This window comes from Chlorocebus sabaeus, chromosome 14 (genome assembly GCF_047675955.1).
Source record: "Chlorocebus sabaeus isolate Y175 chromosome 14, mChlSab1.0.hap1, whole genome shotgun sequence".
Lineage (NCBI taxonomy): Eukaryota > Metazoa > Chordata > Mammalia > Primates > Cercopithecidae > Chlorocebus > Chlorocebus sabaeus.
The window spans coordinates 92,925,191-92,942,973 of record NC_132917.1 but is presented as its reverse complement, the minus strand read 5'-3'; the positions used below and the strand labels follow the sequence as shown (position 1 = coordinate 92,942,973).

Genomic DNA, 17,783 nt, shown 5'->3' with positions numbered 1-17,783 from the left:
AGATGTGTGCTGCCTCAGAAATATAAGAATTGTTTATTTCCTTATATATAAACTTTATATATAAAATCTATACTTCATAAGTATCAAACTATACATGAGGTAATATTAGGAAATAAACTGCTAGACTGTAGTAGAAGATTAATTACAAGTATTGACAAGGCTCATGAAAATTAAAAAATTATTCCTATTTACTCCCTTTCTATGCAATGAATTGCATTATCCACCTTATAAGGTTGTTATGAGACTTAAATAAGAAGTGCCTTGCCCTCCTCCCGAGCCACAGCTGGGAAGTGAACCAATCAACCTGGGCAGACAGCAAAAGGGCATTGAGATATGACTTGCTCTTCATTCTTCAGTTTCCTGCTTCTAAGGGTCTAGGATTTACCCTTGTTTCCTGCTTTCTTTGGTCTTGTCTGATAAACCTTTGCTTGGAGTATATGCAATTCCCTTTCTTGCTTTAGCGGGATTAGATAACAACGAAAATAACTTTGATTCCCGTTTTCAAATAGGACTTGGCTAAGAAGTATCACTAGCTTTGGTGTACTCTGTATGTCCAGCAAGTTGGTAATAGTATTACTTTTCCCAGCAATAAAACAATATAATGACGAGTTTCCATTTCATGGTATTTGTCCAATAATAATATTACTATATAAAACTGCATATTTAGAATCTCATTATCATTTGTACTTGGAACATTTTGTATTCGAATCTTGTGTTAATGATACCATCACACTCCTAAAGTTTGTAATTTACACAAGTGTATAATCTGACTACAGTTTATAAACCAATGAGAAAGATAAATATTCTTATATTTTAACACCAGAAAAGTTAGGAACTCCAAATTTAGAAATGGTTTAGTAAGAGATGTTGTTTCACTTTATTTATAATAGTAAGAAACTGGAAATAAATGTCTAACAATAGGAAACTGGTTTAAAAAAATCATAGAACCGTAATTTAAGCCCTAAAACGAAATTGTGAGCAACCATTAAAAATATGTTGTGAAACTATTTAATGTCATAAAGAGAACCAACTCTGTTTTTATGGTCTGTCTACCAATGTCTTCCGAGCAGTTCTCTCTCCTCAAACCTCCTCTACCTCTTCACCCACCCTCACTCAGCCTAACCTTGCTTCCTATTTTATTAAGGAAATCCAATCAATCAGAAGAGTTTTCTACAATTTACTATCATATTTACCCATCAGCCAGCATCTCTGCCATATATGCTTCTCTCCTATTCCAATGGCTGGAATGTCTCAGTGAAGACCAAGCCCTTCACTTGTACATTAGATCCCAGCTCTCTGTCCCATCCATTATGGAAGCTGCACATCACCCCAGTCACACAAGAAGGCACTCTGAATGAGGAATCTTGTAAACTACTCCAAATCACCAGTCTTGAACAGTCTTGAACAGGCATGGGTGTTAAGTACTCTTCATCTGTACAATGCTACCTACAGAAGAAAACAGAGGACAAAAACACATCAGCTCATGAAAATTACCAGCTTAGCCGCCCTTACTCCCAGCTCTCACCTCCCAAAACAACAACAAAAAACATACAGCTGAAGAAAACAATTAAGCAAAAATCCAAACTGAATTAAATACCCCTCTTTGGGAAAATTAAAGAATATTCTGAATTGAAATTCAAAAACTAAGATTAGAACTGAAGCAAAAAATATATATATAAATAATGAGACAAGAATTGACTAACCTCAGAAATTACAAACAAGAAAAAAATAACATTACAAATTAAGACTATATTACAAGAAAGAATAAATTTGAATGGAAACATGATAAACATTATCAGACAAAAGCAGAAAGGGAACAAAAAATGAGATGAAAAAAGAAAAATTTAATAGAAAACAAAGAAAACACGTTATAGAGAAAGAAACAGTAACAATAAAATGACAGAAACTAAACCAAACATTTGGTCATTTTAATAAATGTGAATGATCTTAATCCACTTATCAAAAGAAAAAGATTTTTGGTTCAGTCTGCAGAGCAAAACCCAACTACATATGTTCCATACAAGAAACAAACCTAAAAATTATTCAGAAAAACTAAAAATAGACCGGGCGCGGTGGCTCACACCTGTAATCCCAGCACTCTGGGAGACCAAGGCGGGTGGACCACTTGAGGTCAGGAGTCTGAGACCAGCCTGGCCAACATGGTGAAACCCTGTCTCTACTAAAAATACAAAAAAATTAGCCAGACGTGGTGGCACATGCCTGTAATCCCAGCTATTCAGGAGGCTGAGACATGAGAATCGCTTGAACCCGGGAGGCAGAGGTTGCAGTGAGAGAAGATCGTGCCACTTCACTCAAGCCTGGGTGACAGAGCGAGACTCCATCTCAAACAAAAAAAAAAAAAAAAAGAAAAACTAAAAATAAAGTGATAGGTGAATGAATATTAAAAGCAAATGGAAACAAATTTTCAAGTTGCAGTATGAAATCTGAAACCACATCAATGAACTTTTTATACTGTTATATTAAAATCCATTGGTCTTCATAGGGTGGATGGGTGCTTTATGCACGTATAATTTTGTCATATTGTGCAGTGTTTATGTGGAAAATATCGGTTTACTAATCTATGCAGATCTTCTATGTTTCATTATATAGTACAGTGTTTTTTAAAAGTCACATTCATTAATATCACCAATGAACCTTGCCAAAACAGTCTTTAGGTACAGGAAAGCTTTCAAGCTCACAGGGACAGAGCAAATGTTCTAAAACTGTAATTTGTGCTTAAAAGCTTGAATTTTATCATTGAAGACAAATATTTTCATTTGTCCTCCTCAAAGTGACAGTCACTCTGTTCATTTCTGAAAAAGTTCCTGTCAAACACCTATATCTGAAAAAAAAATTTGCCCCTCAGTTTTGTTTGTTTGTGTTTGTGTTTGTGTGTCTGGTTTGTTGTGTGTTTTTTTTTGTTTTTGTTTTTGTAGAAATAGGGTCTTATTGTGTTACCCAGGCTGCACCTGAATTCAAACTCCTGCCTCCACCTCCGGAGCAGCTGGGATTACAGGCTCATACCAGCACACCCAGCTCTCAGTTGTTCTTTCATGTAAAAACAGCAGTCATGAAAAACAACTCATTCAGCTTGCAACTCAGATAGCACAGCACATGTACTTTTCTTAGGAATACAGTTGCAGAAGTACTTTGTATATCTTCCCATTCTGTTAGGCATAATATTGAAAAGACTGTATGTGAGGTTTAATAACAATAATTGTTACTGCTTCATCAAGGACATTCTTAAATGAACCTGACCCCAAAGGCAGATGGTTTTAGAAGGGAACTAAAGGTTTAGAAACCAGGCAATCTCAATGGAACATAGACTCTTCTAGTGGAAATGCCTCCACTGTTTGTCCTATTGAGTATGGTGCATTCCTATTAAGGTATAGCATATTTTATCATGTTAAAAAAGTATCCCCCCAATGATCTTCTATGTAGAAAACCTCAACACACAATAATCAGAACAATGAACAGTCTAAAAAGGAAATTAAAACAATTCCATTTACAATACCCAAAAAGAATAGGATACAGTTGACTCTTGAACAACACAAGTTTGAACTGTATGAATCCACTTATATGCAGATGTTTTTCAATAAATACTTTGGAAAAGTTTTTGGAGATTCACTACAATTTGGAAAAAAAATATATATATACAGATATGAGTCTACTTATGTGTTACTTATGTGTTAATCGACTGTTTATGTTCTTGGTAAGGCTTCCTGTCAACAGTATGCTATTATTAGTTATGATTTTGAGGAGTGAAAAGTTATATGCAGATTTTTGACTGCAGAAGAGTTCAGTAATCATAATTCCTTTGTTGTTCAAGGGCCAAATGTAATTAGGAATTAATTTAATCAAGGAGGTGAGACTTGTGTAATAAAAACTACAAAACACTGCTGACAGAAATCAAAGGCACATAAATAAATGGAAAGACATCCCATGTTAATGGCCTGTAAGACAATATTGTTAAGATGTTATTACTACCCAAAGCAATCTATGTATTCAATGCAATCTCTATCAGATTCAAATTGATGGTTTTTTCCAGATATAGAAAAATCTGTCTTAAAATTCACATGGGATCTGAAGGAACAAATAGCCAAAAAAACAAACAAACAAACAAACAAACAAACAAAATATATATATATATATAAAACAAATTTGGGGGACTTATACTTCCCGACTTCAATACAAAGTGATAGTAATCAAAACGGTGTGCTAACAGCATAAAAGACAGACATATAGAGTAATGGAACAGAGTAGAGAGGCTAGAAATAAACCCTCACATCTGTGGTAAATAATTGTTGACAAAAGTACCAAGGACTTTTGTCCTTAAGGAAGGACAGTCTTTCAACCAGTGGTGCTAGGAAAACTGGATCTCCTCATGCAAAATGATGAAGCTGGACCATTGTCTTAGACAACATACACAAATTAACATAAAATGGATCAAAGACATAAATGTTAAGAGCTAAACCTATAAAGCTCCTAGAGGAAAACATAAGGGAAAGTCTTCACAACACTACTTACAACATTATTTACCCAGAAGCCATTCAGGACCAGGTTAACTTCCATGTAACTGTATAGTTTTGTGCAATTTTCTTTCTTTCTTTATTATTTTTTTGAGACGGAGTCTCACTCTGTCGCCCAGGCTGAAGTGCAGTGGCGCAATCTCAGCTCATCTGCAAGCTCCGCCTCCTGGGTTCATGCCATTCTCCTGCCTTAGCCTCCTAAGTAGCTGGGACTACAGGTGCCCGCCACCATGCCTGGCTAATTTTTTTGTAGTTTTTAGTGGAAACGGGGTTTAACTGTGTTAGCCAGGATAGTCTCGATCTCCTGACCTGGTGATCCACCTGCCTCGGCCTCCCAAAGTGCTGGGATTACAGGCACGAGCCACCATGCCCGGCCTTGTGCGATTTTCTTAGCATTGATTTCTACTTTTGTTGCACAGTGGTCTGAGAGTATGAGTGAGGTGATTTTTTTTTAAATTTGCTGTGGATTATTTTATGCCTGGTTGTATGGTCAATTTTAGAGTATGTGTCATATGCAGTTGAGCACATACATGAGTATGTGTCATGTGCGCATGAGCACAGAATGAGCACCTTCTGATGTTTTTGGGTGCAGAGTTCTGTAGATGTCCTCTAGGTCCATTTTGGTCAAGTATAGAGTTCAGGTCCCAAACATCTTTGTTACTTTTCTACCTCAATGATCTAATACTGTGAGTGGAATGTTTAATGTCTCCCACTATTACTGTGTGGTTATTTAAGTCACTTCATAGGTCTTTAAAAATCTTTGTTGGTTTAAAGTCTGTTTTGCCTGAAATTAGAATAGCCAACTCCTGTCTTTTTATGTTTTCCATCTGCTTAGTAGATTTTTTCCATTCCTTTACTTTGAGTCTATGGGTGTCACTGCATGTGAGATGATCCTCCTGAAGACAGCATACCATTGGGTTTTGTTTCTATATTCAACTTTCCAGTCTGTGCCTTTTAACTGGAGTGTGTAGCCTATTTACATTCAAGGTTAGTATTGATACATGTAGATTTGATCCTGTCATAACACTGTCAGCTGGTTATCATGCAGATATGTTTGTATGGCTGCATTATAGTGTCACTGGCCTATGTACTTTTAAGCGTATTTTTGTAGTGGCCAGTAATGGTCTTTACTTCCCATATTTAGCATCCCTTCAGGACCTCTTATAAGGCAGGTCTGGTGGTAACAAATTCCCTTAGCCTTTGCTTATCTGAAAAGGATTTAATATTCCTTTGCTTATGAAGCTTAGTTTGGCTGGATATAAAATTCTTGGTTGAAAATTCTTTAAGAATGCTGAATATAGGCCTTTAATCTCTTCTGGCTTGTATGGTTGCTGCTGATAGGTCTGCTGTTAGCCTAAAGACCCCTTTGTAGGGCCAGGAGCGGTGGCTCACACCTGTGATCCCAGCACTTTGGGAAGCCAAGGCAGGTGGATCACCTGAAGTCGGGAGTTCAAAGACCAGCCTGACCAACATGGAGAAACCCTGTCTCCACTAAAAATACAAAAATTAGCCAGGCATGGTGACACATGCCTGTTATCCCAGCTACTCAGAAAGCTGAGGCAGGAGAATCACTTGAACCTGGGAGGTAGAGGCTGTGGTGAGCTGAGATCGTGCCATTGCACTCCAGCCTGAGCAAAAAGAGCAAAACTCTGTCTCAAAAAAAAAAAAAAAAAAAAAAAAAAATCCCTTTGTAGGTGACCTGCCCCTTCTCTCCAGCTGCCCTTCACTATTTTTTCTTTCATTTTGACCTTGGAGAATCTGATGACTACGTGTCATGAGGATGATCTTCTTGTGTAGAATTTTGCAGAGGTTCCCTGTATTTCCTGAACTTGAATGTTGGCCTCTCTAGCAAGGTTGGGAAAATTTTCTTGGATGATATCCTGAAATATGCTTTCCAAGTTGCTTGTTTTCTCTTCCTGTCTTTCAGAGACAGAAATTTGTCATAGATTTGGTCTCTTTACATAATTTCTTCTCAGAGGTTTTGTTCAGTCTTTGATATGGTTTGAATCTGTGTCCCTGCTCGAATCTCATGTTGAATTGTAATACCTAATGCTGAAGGTGGGGAGGTGACTAGATCATGGGGGCAGGTTTCTCATGAATGGTTTAGCACCATCCCCCTTGGTACTGTCCTAGCAATAGTGAGTGCTCGCAAGATATGGTTGTTTAAAAGTGTGTAGCTCCTCCCCACTCTCTCTCTCTTGCTGGTCATGCAACATGCTGGCTCGTCATTCACCTTCTGCCATGTCTGTAAGTTTCCTGAGGCCTCCTCAGAAGTAGAAGTCTCCGTGCTTCCTGTACAGCCTGCAGAACCATGAGCTAATTAAACTCCTTTTCTTTATAAATTACCCAGTCTAAGGTATTTCTTTATAGCAATGCATGAAGGAACAAAATGCAGTCTTCTTTATTGTTTTTACTTTATTTTTCTCTGATTGAGTTATTTTGGAGAGCCAGTCTTCCAGCTCTGAGCTCCTTCTTCAGCTTGGTTGATTCTGCTGATAAAACTTGAGATTGCACTCTGAAATTCTTCTCGTCTGTTTTCCAGCTCTATCAGGTCAACTGAGATCTGTCTTATAATGGTCATTTGGTCTATCACCTCCTGTATTGTTTTATTGTAATCCTTAGATTTCTTGGATTCGGTTGACTATCTCCTGTATGTCATTGATCTTTGTTCCTATCCATATTCTGAATTCTATTTGTGACATTTCAGCCATTTCAACATGGTTAATAACCGCTACTAGGGAACTGGTGCAGTCATTTGGAGGTAAGAAGGCACTCTGGCTTTTTGAGTTGCCAGAGTTCTTATGCTGGTTGTTTCTCATTTGTATGGGCTGATGTTCTTCAATCTTTGAAGCTGCTGTCCTTTGGATGGATTTTTTGCTTTTTTCTTCTTGATAACCTTAGGGGTTTGATTACAGTATAAGGTGGGTTTAGTTGACTGGCTTAGATTCTAGTCTGCTCCTGGGTCTTGGAGGAGCCCTCTCTGATTACCGTCTCTCTGTGCGCGTGTTTCTTTTGTTGAGTGTTCTTGTCCATGGGGCTCTCCCTCAGACAGGAACCTCAGTTGACAGACAAGTTGTATCCTTGCTAGGTCAGCCCTAATCTGTTGTCCGTGTACTTCCTGGGTAAACATGGGGTTTGCACCTGCCTGCAGAGTTCAAGTAGAAGTAGGATCACTGGGTTGGAAGCTCTAGCAGGTGTGGCCTGGCCTGTCTGGCTACAAGAGGTGGGGGTGGGTGCAGTTGCCTACCCTTCTGTCTGGGTGTTTCCAGGGCAACAGGAGGCTGTGCCCTAAAAAGAGAAGAAATTCTGACATGCTACAGTATGGATGAATCTTGAGGACATTATGCTAAATGAAGTAAGTCTGTCAAGAAGGACAAATACCATATGATTTCACTTATATGAGATACCTAAATTTGTCAAAATCACAAGGGACAGAAAATAGGATGGTGGTGACAGAAATGTCTGTCAAAAAGGATAAATGCTATATGATTTCACTTATATGAGATATCTAAAGTAGTCAAAATCACAAGAGACAGAAAACAGGATGGTAGTTATCAAGGCCTTGAAGACAAGAGGAAATGAGGAGTTTTTGTTTAATGGATACAGGGTTTTAGTTTTGAGATTAAAAACATGAGCTCTGGTGATATACGTGGTGGTAATGGTTTCAAAACTATATGAATGAACTGAACATTACTTAACTATACATTTACAAATGGTTAAGATGGTAAATATTATGTGTATTTTATCACAACAAAAAACTTTTAAAGTATCCATCTATTTCTATTTTCGTTAGTGTTTTTTTAAAATAAGAAATGAGTGTTGAATTTAGCAGAAAGCTTTTCCAGCATCTACAAAAATAATCATGATATGAAGGACTGCTGTTTTTACATGATAATTCTTGTATAACCTCTTGACTTTTTAAACTATCTGCATATATTACTTTTATAAGAATATTTTAAAAACTTTGGGGATATAAGTAAAAGAGTACATTAAGAGAAATTTATAGGTTTAGATGTGCTAAGAAAGAAGAAATGCTAACAATCAATCTTTGGGCAAAGTAAGCCCAAACAATGTAAAAGGACTGACATAATCTAGAAGATAAATTGATGAAATAGAAAATTAGTATAAAATAGAATTAAGGAAAGCAAAATTGGTTCTTTCTAGAGAATAATGTAACTATGAAACTCCAGGCTAATTAATCAAGAAAAACAGAAGGCACAAATAATCAACATAAGGAATAAAGGCCAGGCGTGGTGGCTTAGGCCTGTAATCCCAGCACTTTGGGAGGACAAGGCCGGTGGATCATTTGAGGTCAGGAGTTTGAGTCCAGGCTGGCCAACATGGTAAAACCCTGTCTATACTAAAAATACAAAAATTACGTGCCTGTAATCCCAGCTACTCGGGAGGCTGAGGCAGGAGAGTTGCTTGAGCCTGGGAGGCAGAGGTTGTGGTGAGATGAGATTACACCACTGCACTCCAGCTTGGGTGACAGTGAGACCCTGTCTCAAAGGGGGAAAAAAAAAAAAGGAATAAAAAGGTAACATAACTACATATTTTATAGCTATTAAGAAGATGCCATTAATATTATGCCAAATGTCTTCACATAATGATATTTGAAAACTTCGCATTTACATTTAAAAATTTAGTTTATATCAGGAATGTAAGGGTGGATTAGTTTTTTAAATACACAGATATAATCTGTCACTTTAGCAGGATAAAAAGAAAAACTCTGGTCACGTCAAAAAGCATTCCAAAAAAGTCAACATCTTTTCATGATTATAAAACAAAGAAACAAAAAGCCCAACAACTCTTATCAAACTACAATTTGAAGAGAATTTCAGTAACTTGATAGAGTTTCTACCAGAAAATTGCAGGACACATTGTATTCAGTGGGGAAAATATTAATAGCAGTCTCTTTAAAACCCAGGACAAAAATACACTATCATTGCTTTTATTTCAAATTACATTGCCTCAAAGACTTGAACACAAATGTTCACTGAAGCTTTATTTATAACACTCAAATGTCGATCAACAGATGAATAAACCAGTATATCCATACAAAAGAACACAATTCAGTAATAAAGAGAAGTGTGCTGCTAATATACACATAAAAACGGGAAGCATCAAAACACCATACTGGGCAAAAGACACAAGACTGTAGACTATAGAATTCTGCTTATATGAAATTCTACAACAGGCAAAACTAATAGATACTTACTGAAAGAATACCAGTGAATGCCTGAGGTCTGAGAGAAGGAGAATGAGTTGTAGTAAAGTGTCACAGGGAACATTCTGGGGTGATGGAATGTCCTATTTATTGATTGTGGGGGTAGATATATGGTTATACACTCATGTCAAAACTGGTGTCAAAACTCATTGAACTGCATACTCTCCATTCATTTAGATCTTCAGTTTCTCTCAGTTTTGTAATTTTCAGTGTACAAGTATACACCTTTTTAATTTATTCCTATTTTATTCTGTTTGATGCTACTGAATGAAATTGTTGTTTAAACCTCATGTTTGGATTGTTCATTGGTAGTATGTAGAAACAGAATTTATTTTTGTGTATTGATCTTGTTTCCTGAGACTTTGCTGAATTTGTTTATTAACTCTAGTAGGTTTTATTTTGCATGTGTGCATTTAAAATGGGTGCAATTTATTGACTGTTCTGTATACCTCAAAATAGTTAATTGTTAAAAAAAATGCAACCCACTGGGGAAAATAATAAAATGTTATCAAAAGACATTTTGAAAGACTACAGACAACAATTAGCCAGGTGTAGTAGCACACCTGCAGTCCCAGCTACTTGGGAGGCTTAGGTAGGAGGACTGCTTGAGCCCAGGAGTTCGAGGCTAAAGTGAGCTATGATCGTGCCACTGCACTCCAGCCTAGGCAACAGAGCAAGACCCTATGTCTAAAAAAAGACTACAGTCAACATATTCATAGATTAAAAGCCTCAATATCACAAAGCTGACCAGGCAAAGTGGCTCATGCCTGTAATCCCAACACTTTGGGAGGCTGAAGTGAGCAGATCACTTGAGGTCAGGAGTTCGAGGCCAGCCGGGCCAACATGGTGAAACTCGGTCTCTACTAAAAATACAAAAATTAGCTGGGCACGGGGGTAGGTGCTTGTAGTCCTAGCTACTCAGGAGGCTGAGGCAGGAGAATCACTTGAACCCAGGAGACAGAAGTTGCAGTGAGCCAAGATCATGCTACTGCACTCCAGCCTGGACAACAGGGTGAGCGTGGTGGCTCATGCCTGTAATCCCAACAATTCGAGAGGCCAAGGCAAGTGGATCACCTGAGGTCAGGAGTTCGAGACCAGCCTGGCCAACACGGTGAAACCCCATCTCTACTAAAAATACAAAAATTAGCCAGGTGTGGTGGCACACACCTGTAATCCCAGCTACTTGGGAAGCTAAGGCAGGAGAATCACTTGAACCCAGGAGGTAGAGGTTGCAGTAAATTGAGATTGTGCCACTGTACTCCAGCCTAGGCAACAGAGTGAGACTCCATCTCAAAAAAAAAAAAAAAAAGAAAAAAAAGAAAATATTTTTATAATACAGAATTCAAAAGGTTTATAAGATAATACTATAAACAAATTTACACCAACAAAGTAGACAACTTAGATGAAATAGCGAAATTAATAGAAAGATACAAATTACCAAAGCTGTTTTTTTCTAAAAAAGAAAAATCTGAATAAACTTATAACAAGGACAGAAATTGAATCTGTTATGTAAAATCTTCTAATTAAAAAAAAAAAAAAAGCAGCCAGGCGTGATGGCTCACGCCTGTAATCCCAGCACTTTGGGAGGCTGAGGCAGGCAGATCACGAGGTCAGGAGATCGAGACCATCCTGGCTACCACGGTGAAACCCTGTCTCTACTAAAAATATAAAAACATTAGCTGGGCATGGTGGTGGGCACCTGTAGTCCCAGCTACTCGGGAGGCTGAGGCAGGAGAATGGCGTGAACCCAGAAGGCGGAGTTTGCAGTGAGCTGAGATTGCACCACTAGACTTCAGCCTGCGCGACAGAGCAAGACTCCATCTCAAAAATAGATAAATAAATAAATAAAACAAAGAAGCTCAGGCCCAGTTATCTTACTGGTGAATTAAAGGAGAAATAATAACAATTTTTCATGAATTCTTACAGAAAATAGAGAAAGCTGGAACACCTTTCAACTCATTCTAGGAGGCCAGTATTACCTTGATATGAAAGCCAGAAAAAGACATCACACAAAAAGAAAGCTATGCATGAATACCCCTCATAAACATGAAAAAGATGCAAAAATCCTTAATAAAATATTAGCAAATGAAATCCAATAATAAATTATATACAACATGACCAAGTGGGGTTTATCTCAAGAATGTAAGATTTGTTTTACAACTAATATATCATGTGAATAAAGTAAGGGGAAAATTATATGGCCATCTCAACAGATGCAGAGAAATCATTTGATAAAACCCAAGATTCATCCATGATAAAAGTACTCAAAAAACTAGAAACAGGAGAGAACTTCCTTGAACTACAGTATCTATAAAAACCTACAGCTAAAATCATATGTAATGGTGAAAGACTGAATGCTTCTGCCAAGTATCAGGACAAAGGCAACATTATCTGCTCTCACTTCTATTTAACCTTGTATAGAAGGTTTCAGCCAGTAAAATCAGGCACAAAAAGAAATGAAAAGCATCTAGTTTAGAAAGGAAAAGGTAGCCGGGCATGGTGGCTCACACCTGTACTCCTAGCACTTTGGGAGGCCAAGGCGGGTGGATCGCCTGAGGTCAGGAGTTTGAGACCAGCCTGGCCAACATGATGAAACCCCATCTCCATTAAAAATATAAAAATTAGCCGGGCGTGGTGGCAGGTGCCTGTAATCCCAGCTACTCGGGAGACTGAGGTAGGAGAATCGCTTGAACCTGGGAGGCGGAGGTTGCAGTGAGCCAAGATCGCGCCATTTGCACTCCAGCCTGGGGGACAAGAGCAAGAATTCATCTCAAAAAAAAAAAAAAAAAAAAAAAAAAAAAAAAAAAAAAAAGGAAGAGGTAAAACTAAAAAAAAAAAAAAGGAAGAGGTAAAACTATCTTTATTCTCGGATAACATAATCCTACATGCAAATTCCTAAGGAATTCCTAAGGAATACATGCACATACAAAATAAAACCTACTAGAGCTAATAAATGAATACAAAGTCTTGGGAAACAAGATCAACAACAAAAATAAATTGTGTTTCTACATACTACCAGTGAACAATCTAAAAACAAAGTTTAAATGGCAATTCCATTCAATAGCATCAAACAGAATATGTAGGAATAAATTAACAAAAAAGTGTACACTGTACACTTGTACAATGAAAATTACAAAACTGAGAGAAACTGAAGATCTAAATAAATGGAGAGACATTCCACGCTCATAGATCAGAATTCTATGTGCAATTTTCCACAGATTCAATGCAATCCCTATCAAAATCTCGGCATGGGTTTTTTGCAGAAGTTTACAAGCTGATCTTAAAACTTACATGGAAAAGCCAAAGATCCAGAGTAGCCAAAACAATCTTTGAAAGGTAGAACAAAGCTAGACAGCTTACACTTCCTTATTTCAAAACTTAGGACAAAGTTACAGTAATCAAGACACTGTGATAGTGTATAAGGACACACATATAGAGGTCAATGGAACACAACTGAGTACAGAAATAAATCCATACATTTATAGTCAGCTGATTTTTGACAAAGGCATGAAGGCAAGTCAGAGGGAAGGGGCAGTCTTTTTTTAAAAATGGTGCTGGTGGCCAGGCACAGTGGCTCACCTTTGTAATCCCAGAACTCTGGACGTTCAAGGTGGGCAGATCACCTGAGGTCAGGAGTTCAAGACCAGCCTGGCCAACGTGGTGAAAGCCCATCTCTACTAAAAATACAAAAAGTAGCCAGACGTGGTGGTGCATGCCTATAATTTCAGCTACTCGGGAGGCTGAGGCATGAGAATCACTTGAACCTGGGAGGCAGAGGCTGCAGTGAGCCAAGACTGTGCCACTGCACTCCAGTCTGACAACAGAGTGAGACTCTGCCTCAAAAAAAAAAAAAAAAAAAAAAAGTTCTGGGACAACTGGATATCTACATGTAAAAAAATTTTGCCCTTAACTCACACAATTCCTAAAAATTAACTCAAAATGAATCATAGACATAAACACAAGAGCTAAAACTAGAATATTTTTAGAAGAAAACATAAGAGCAAATCTTGTGACTTTGCCTTAGGCAATGAATTCTGAGATACAACACGGAAAGCATGATCCATAAAAGAAAAAACTGATAAACTGTACAATATCAAAATGAAAACTTTCATGCTTCAAAAGACAACATTAATAAAATAAGACAAGCCACAGATTGGGATATTTGCAAATAAAGTATCTAATGAAGGATCTGTATGCAATATATGTAAAGAACCCTAAAACTCAGTACGAAAACAATCTAATTTTAAAATGGGCAGAGATCTAAACTGGCTAATGGCCAATAAGCACATGCAAAGATGTTTATAGTCATTAGAGAAATGAAAATTACAACTACAGTGAGATACAGCGTCACTCCTACTGCAAAAGCTATAATCAAAATGACTGATAGAAACAAGTGTTGCTACAGTAGTTAAGATAGTATATGCTGGAGAAAAAAAAGACAAATGGAGAACTGACATCCCAGAAACAGACCTTCAGATCTTCACTTGATGGAAACTTGACATATACCAAAAGGGGCATTACAGGTTAGTGGCGGAAAGCAGGCTTTTTAATTAAATAATACTTGGGAGATTGGTTATCCATATGGGAAAAAGGGAACAACAAAAAAAAGAAAGGTATGAGGCCTCTGATACCATTTTTAAAAAGTCAATTACTATTATTTTTTCTTTTCTCCCTAGAGTTATAGTTATACTCTTTTTTCATTCATTCTAACAGTTCCTCCCACATGTAAAGTACAAAAGGTGGAGTACAGTTTCCTTCTCCTTGACTTTGGGCTTGGCCACATGACTTACTTTAGCCAAGTTAATGTGCTGTAAACAGGGCTTTGCCCTCTTGAGTTTCTGCCAACACCATGAGAAGAACATGCCCTAGCTAGCCCACAGGTCCCAGGAAAATTAGATAAGAACTGTCCCAGCAGATCTGCCATATGAAACAGGGCCAACCCAACCAAGGCCAGATGAGATCAGCCAACTCCCAGCCAATCTATATATGCATAAAAAATAAGCACTTTGTGTTATTCACTACTGAGAACCTGGTAGTTGTTTTTGCTAAACACCATTACTGTACCAACTGTTAATACAATTCCCAATGGATTAAAATATAAATGTATAAGGCAAAGCTCCAAAAGTTAAAAAAAGAAAGTTAAATTACTTTACAGACTCACGATAGGGAATAATTTCTTAAACGAGACACAAAACATAAAACTAGCCATAAACAAAAAGATTCCCAAAATAAGTAATTCTACTCCCTGAGATGCCTAAAAAAAAAAAAAAAAAGAAAGAAAAGAAAAGACCGTCCACCAAATGGGAGAAGGCCTGCCACACATAACTCACAAAGAATTATATAAGGAATATATAAAAATCAATGTATAAAGGACAATCAGACCAATAAAAAACATGGGCAAAAGACCTTAACAGGCATTTCACCAAAGATGAAACTCAAAAGCCAGTAAGCATAAGAAAAGATGCAAATTAAGTTATGAGATTCTATTTTTACATCCACTAAATTGGTTAAAGTACTGACAATATAAAATATTGGCAAGTATAGAATGACAGGAGTTCTACACAGTTTGTAGGAGTATAAACTGGTATAACTACTTGAGAAAAAACTGATATTATATTAAATTTTATGATGATATGATTCTACTCCTTGGCACATACTGTGGATAACTTGTGCACATTCATACCAAGAGGTATGTATATGGATACTTACAAAAAGAGTTTGTATTTTCAAAAATTGAAAATAACCTAAACATTCATTAATAGAATGACTAAATAACATAGAATGAAATGTTATATAGGAGTAAAAATGAATGACAGCTGCATGCATCTACATGAATGAATAATGTTGAGTGAAAATAGCCATGTCATCAATTAATACAGAGAGTATGATACAGTCTGAATAAAATCCAAACATAAGCAGAACTAAATATATTGTTTTGTGAATTATATGTATTTGGTAAATCTACAAAGAAATACAAGAGAAGAATAAAAATATACCTGATAGACAAGCCCACACAAGGAAGCAGGCTGATGTCGATCCATATAGGTATGTAAATACATCAAATATTTTATAATTCTTTTTTACTGGGGGAGGAAGAAGAAAAATACTTCTATTTGAGAACCCTATTGAGGTTGACATGCCAACTTCTGGAGATGTTTAGACAAGAAAAAAAGAAATGTGGTAAATTCTAATTTTACCTTTTTATGTCTATTTTATTTACATGGCTTCTTTTCAGTATCCAAAACCTAATATGAAAAAAAAAAAAAAAATCACAGTCATTTTTATGCATTCATGTCTAATTCAGGTATACTGTCATACTCATAACTTTCAAATGATTCCAATCAAATTCATCCTAATAATCACCTAACATTATTTACTACTACTACAGGAACTGAAACACTTATTTTATATATATCACTTTTCCATATCTATTTCATATAAATAACGGAATATTTGGTACAACTTCTAATTCCACATTAACTATTCATATTTTACAACCTAAAAATATCTATAAACAAGCACTTTTGACTTTGTAATATTTGCATATGCTCAAGGGAACGTTTTGCCACAAGATCGTATGGTTGGCTTCAAAACAATCTTTTTAATTTTTATGTATACTTAGATTGAATTTTTAAGAGACTAGCTCCAACTAACATGAGAAATGAAAGAATACAAATGACTGTAACTTTTCCATGACCTTTTCTCACAGACTGCAAGAATATCTGAAGAAAACATTTTGAAATTACTCCTTAACTATTGTCTGATGTAATTCTAAAATGTTTATAAACCTGTAACTTGTAACTTTCCTTCCAAGAGTCTTTATAACAGGCGTACTATTTTTCTTATTTGATTTGCTTTGTTTAGCTTAGCTTAGCTATTAAAATGGCTTACACTGAAGATTTTACATCATTCAACTTAAATCAGCAATGAATATACATCTTCCTTTCAGCTACAAGGAAACATATACAAATGAAAAATATTTAAGCTGAATTCTTAAGTTATCAGTCCTAATATATCCCATATGCTAACCTAAGAGGCACTCTCCTTAATTATCTTCAAATTCTCATCCTTAGTTCAAACATATTCCTTAAAAAAGAAAAACCAAAAGATTATTAAAAAGTATACTTACTTTAGCCAACAATTCTTGTGTTTCAGGAGTCAGTGGAGCATGAGAAAACTTGCAATATTCTCCCTGATAACATTTTGTTCCCGTATGGTAAAACTTACAAGGATATTCATGTAACCCAAGTGTTAAGGAAAAGAATAATTTTAATCCAACTGAAATAATATTATTAACTTAATGACTTTATTTTTCCTAAATAAAGACCTTTGCGGCCACAGGCGGTGGCTCATGCCTGTAATCCCAGCACTTTAGGAGGCTGAGGTGTGCAGATCACTTGAGGCCAGGAATTCAAGACCAACCTAGCCAACATGGCGAAACCTTGCCTCTACTAAAAATACAAAAATTAGCTGGGCATGATGGCACAGGCATGTCTGTAATTCCAGTTACTCAGGAGGCTGAGGCACCAGAATCATTTGAACCTGGGAGGCAGAGGTTGCAGTGAACCAAGACTGTGCCACCACACTCCAGCCTAGGCAACAGAGCAAAGAAAAAAAAAAAAAAAGAAAAGAAAGAAAAGAAAAAGACCTTTCCTACTAGTAGAAACTGGATTTCTCTATTTAAAGTATGAGATAATAAATTAACTGGAATACATTAAAAAATCTAATTTTAGAAAGACTACATACATAAATCAAGTTTAATGGCTATCACAGGACATTTTCTTCCTTCATATCCATTCTTATAATAGAGTACAGGTATGTTTCATATATGAAAGGGGTATATATTTTAAATACCTTGATAAATGTGATCATTTTTAAAGCATTCCTTTGGGGGTGGAGGAATCAAAGTCAAAAACAACATATCTTACAAATCTGGATCCTTTGTACATTAGACTTGTTTACAACAGAATAAATCTATATAACTTCAATATTGTTTTCTAGGAAAACAATCCTCAAATTACATTTTG

General features: G+C 36.5%; 1 protein-coding gene across 2 annotated transcripts in view; it reads right to left on the bottom strand.

Moving 5' to 3' along the window:
• Positions 1–744: 744 nt before the first annotated feature.
• The window catches only part of ZC3H8 (zinc finger CCCH-type containing 8), a 40,216-nt gene continuing 23,177 nt past the window's right edge, over positions 745–17,783 (bottom strand). For both annotated transcript variants that reach the window (XM_008008389.3, XM_073023156.1), the window contains exons 7-9: positions 16,886–16,995; positions 15,954–16,001; positions 745–1,446 (exon numbers count right to left, since the gene is read on the bottom strand). In XM_008008389.3, coding sequence (XP_008006580.1) covers positions 15,969–16,001; positions 16,886–16,995 — 143 coding nt within the window. In that variant the 3' untranslated portion in view covers positions 745–1,446; positions 15,954–15,968. The remainder of the gene's footprint in view (positions 1,447–15,953; positions 16,002–16,885; positions 16,996–17,783) is intronic.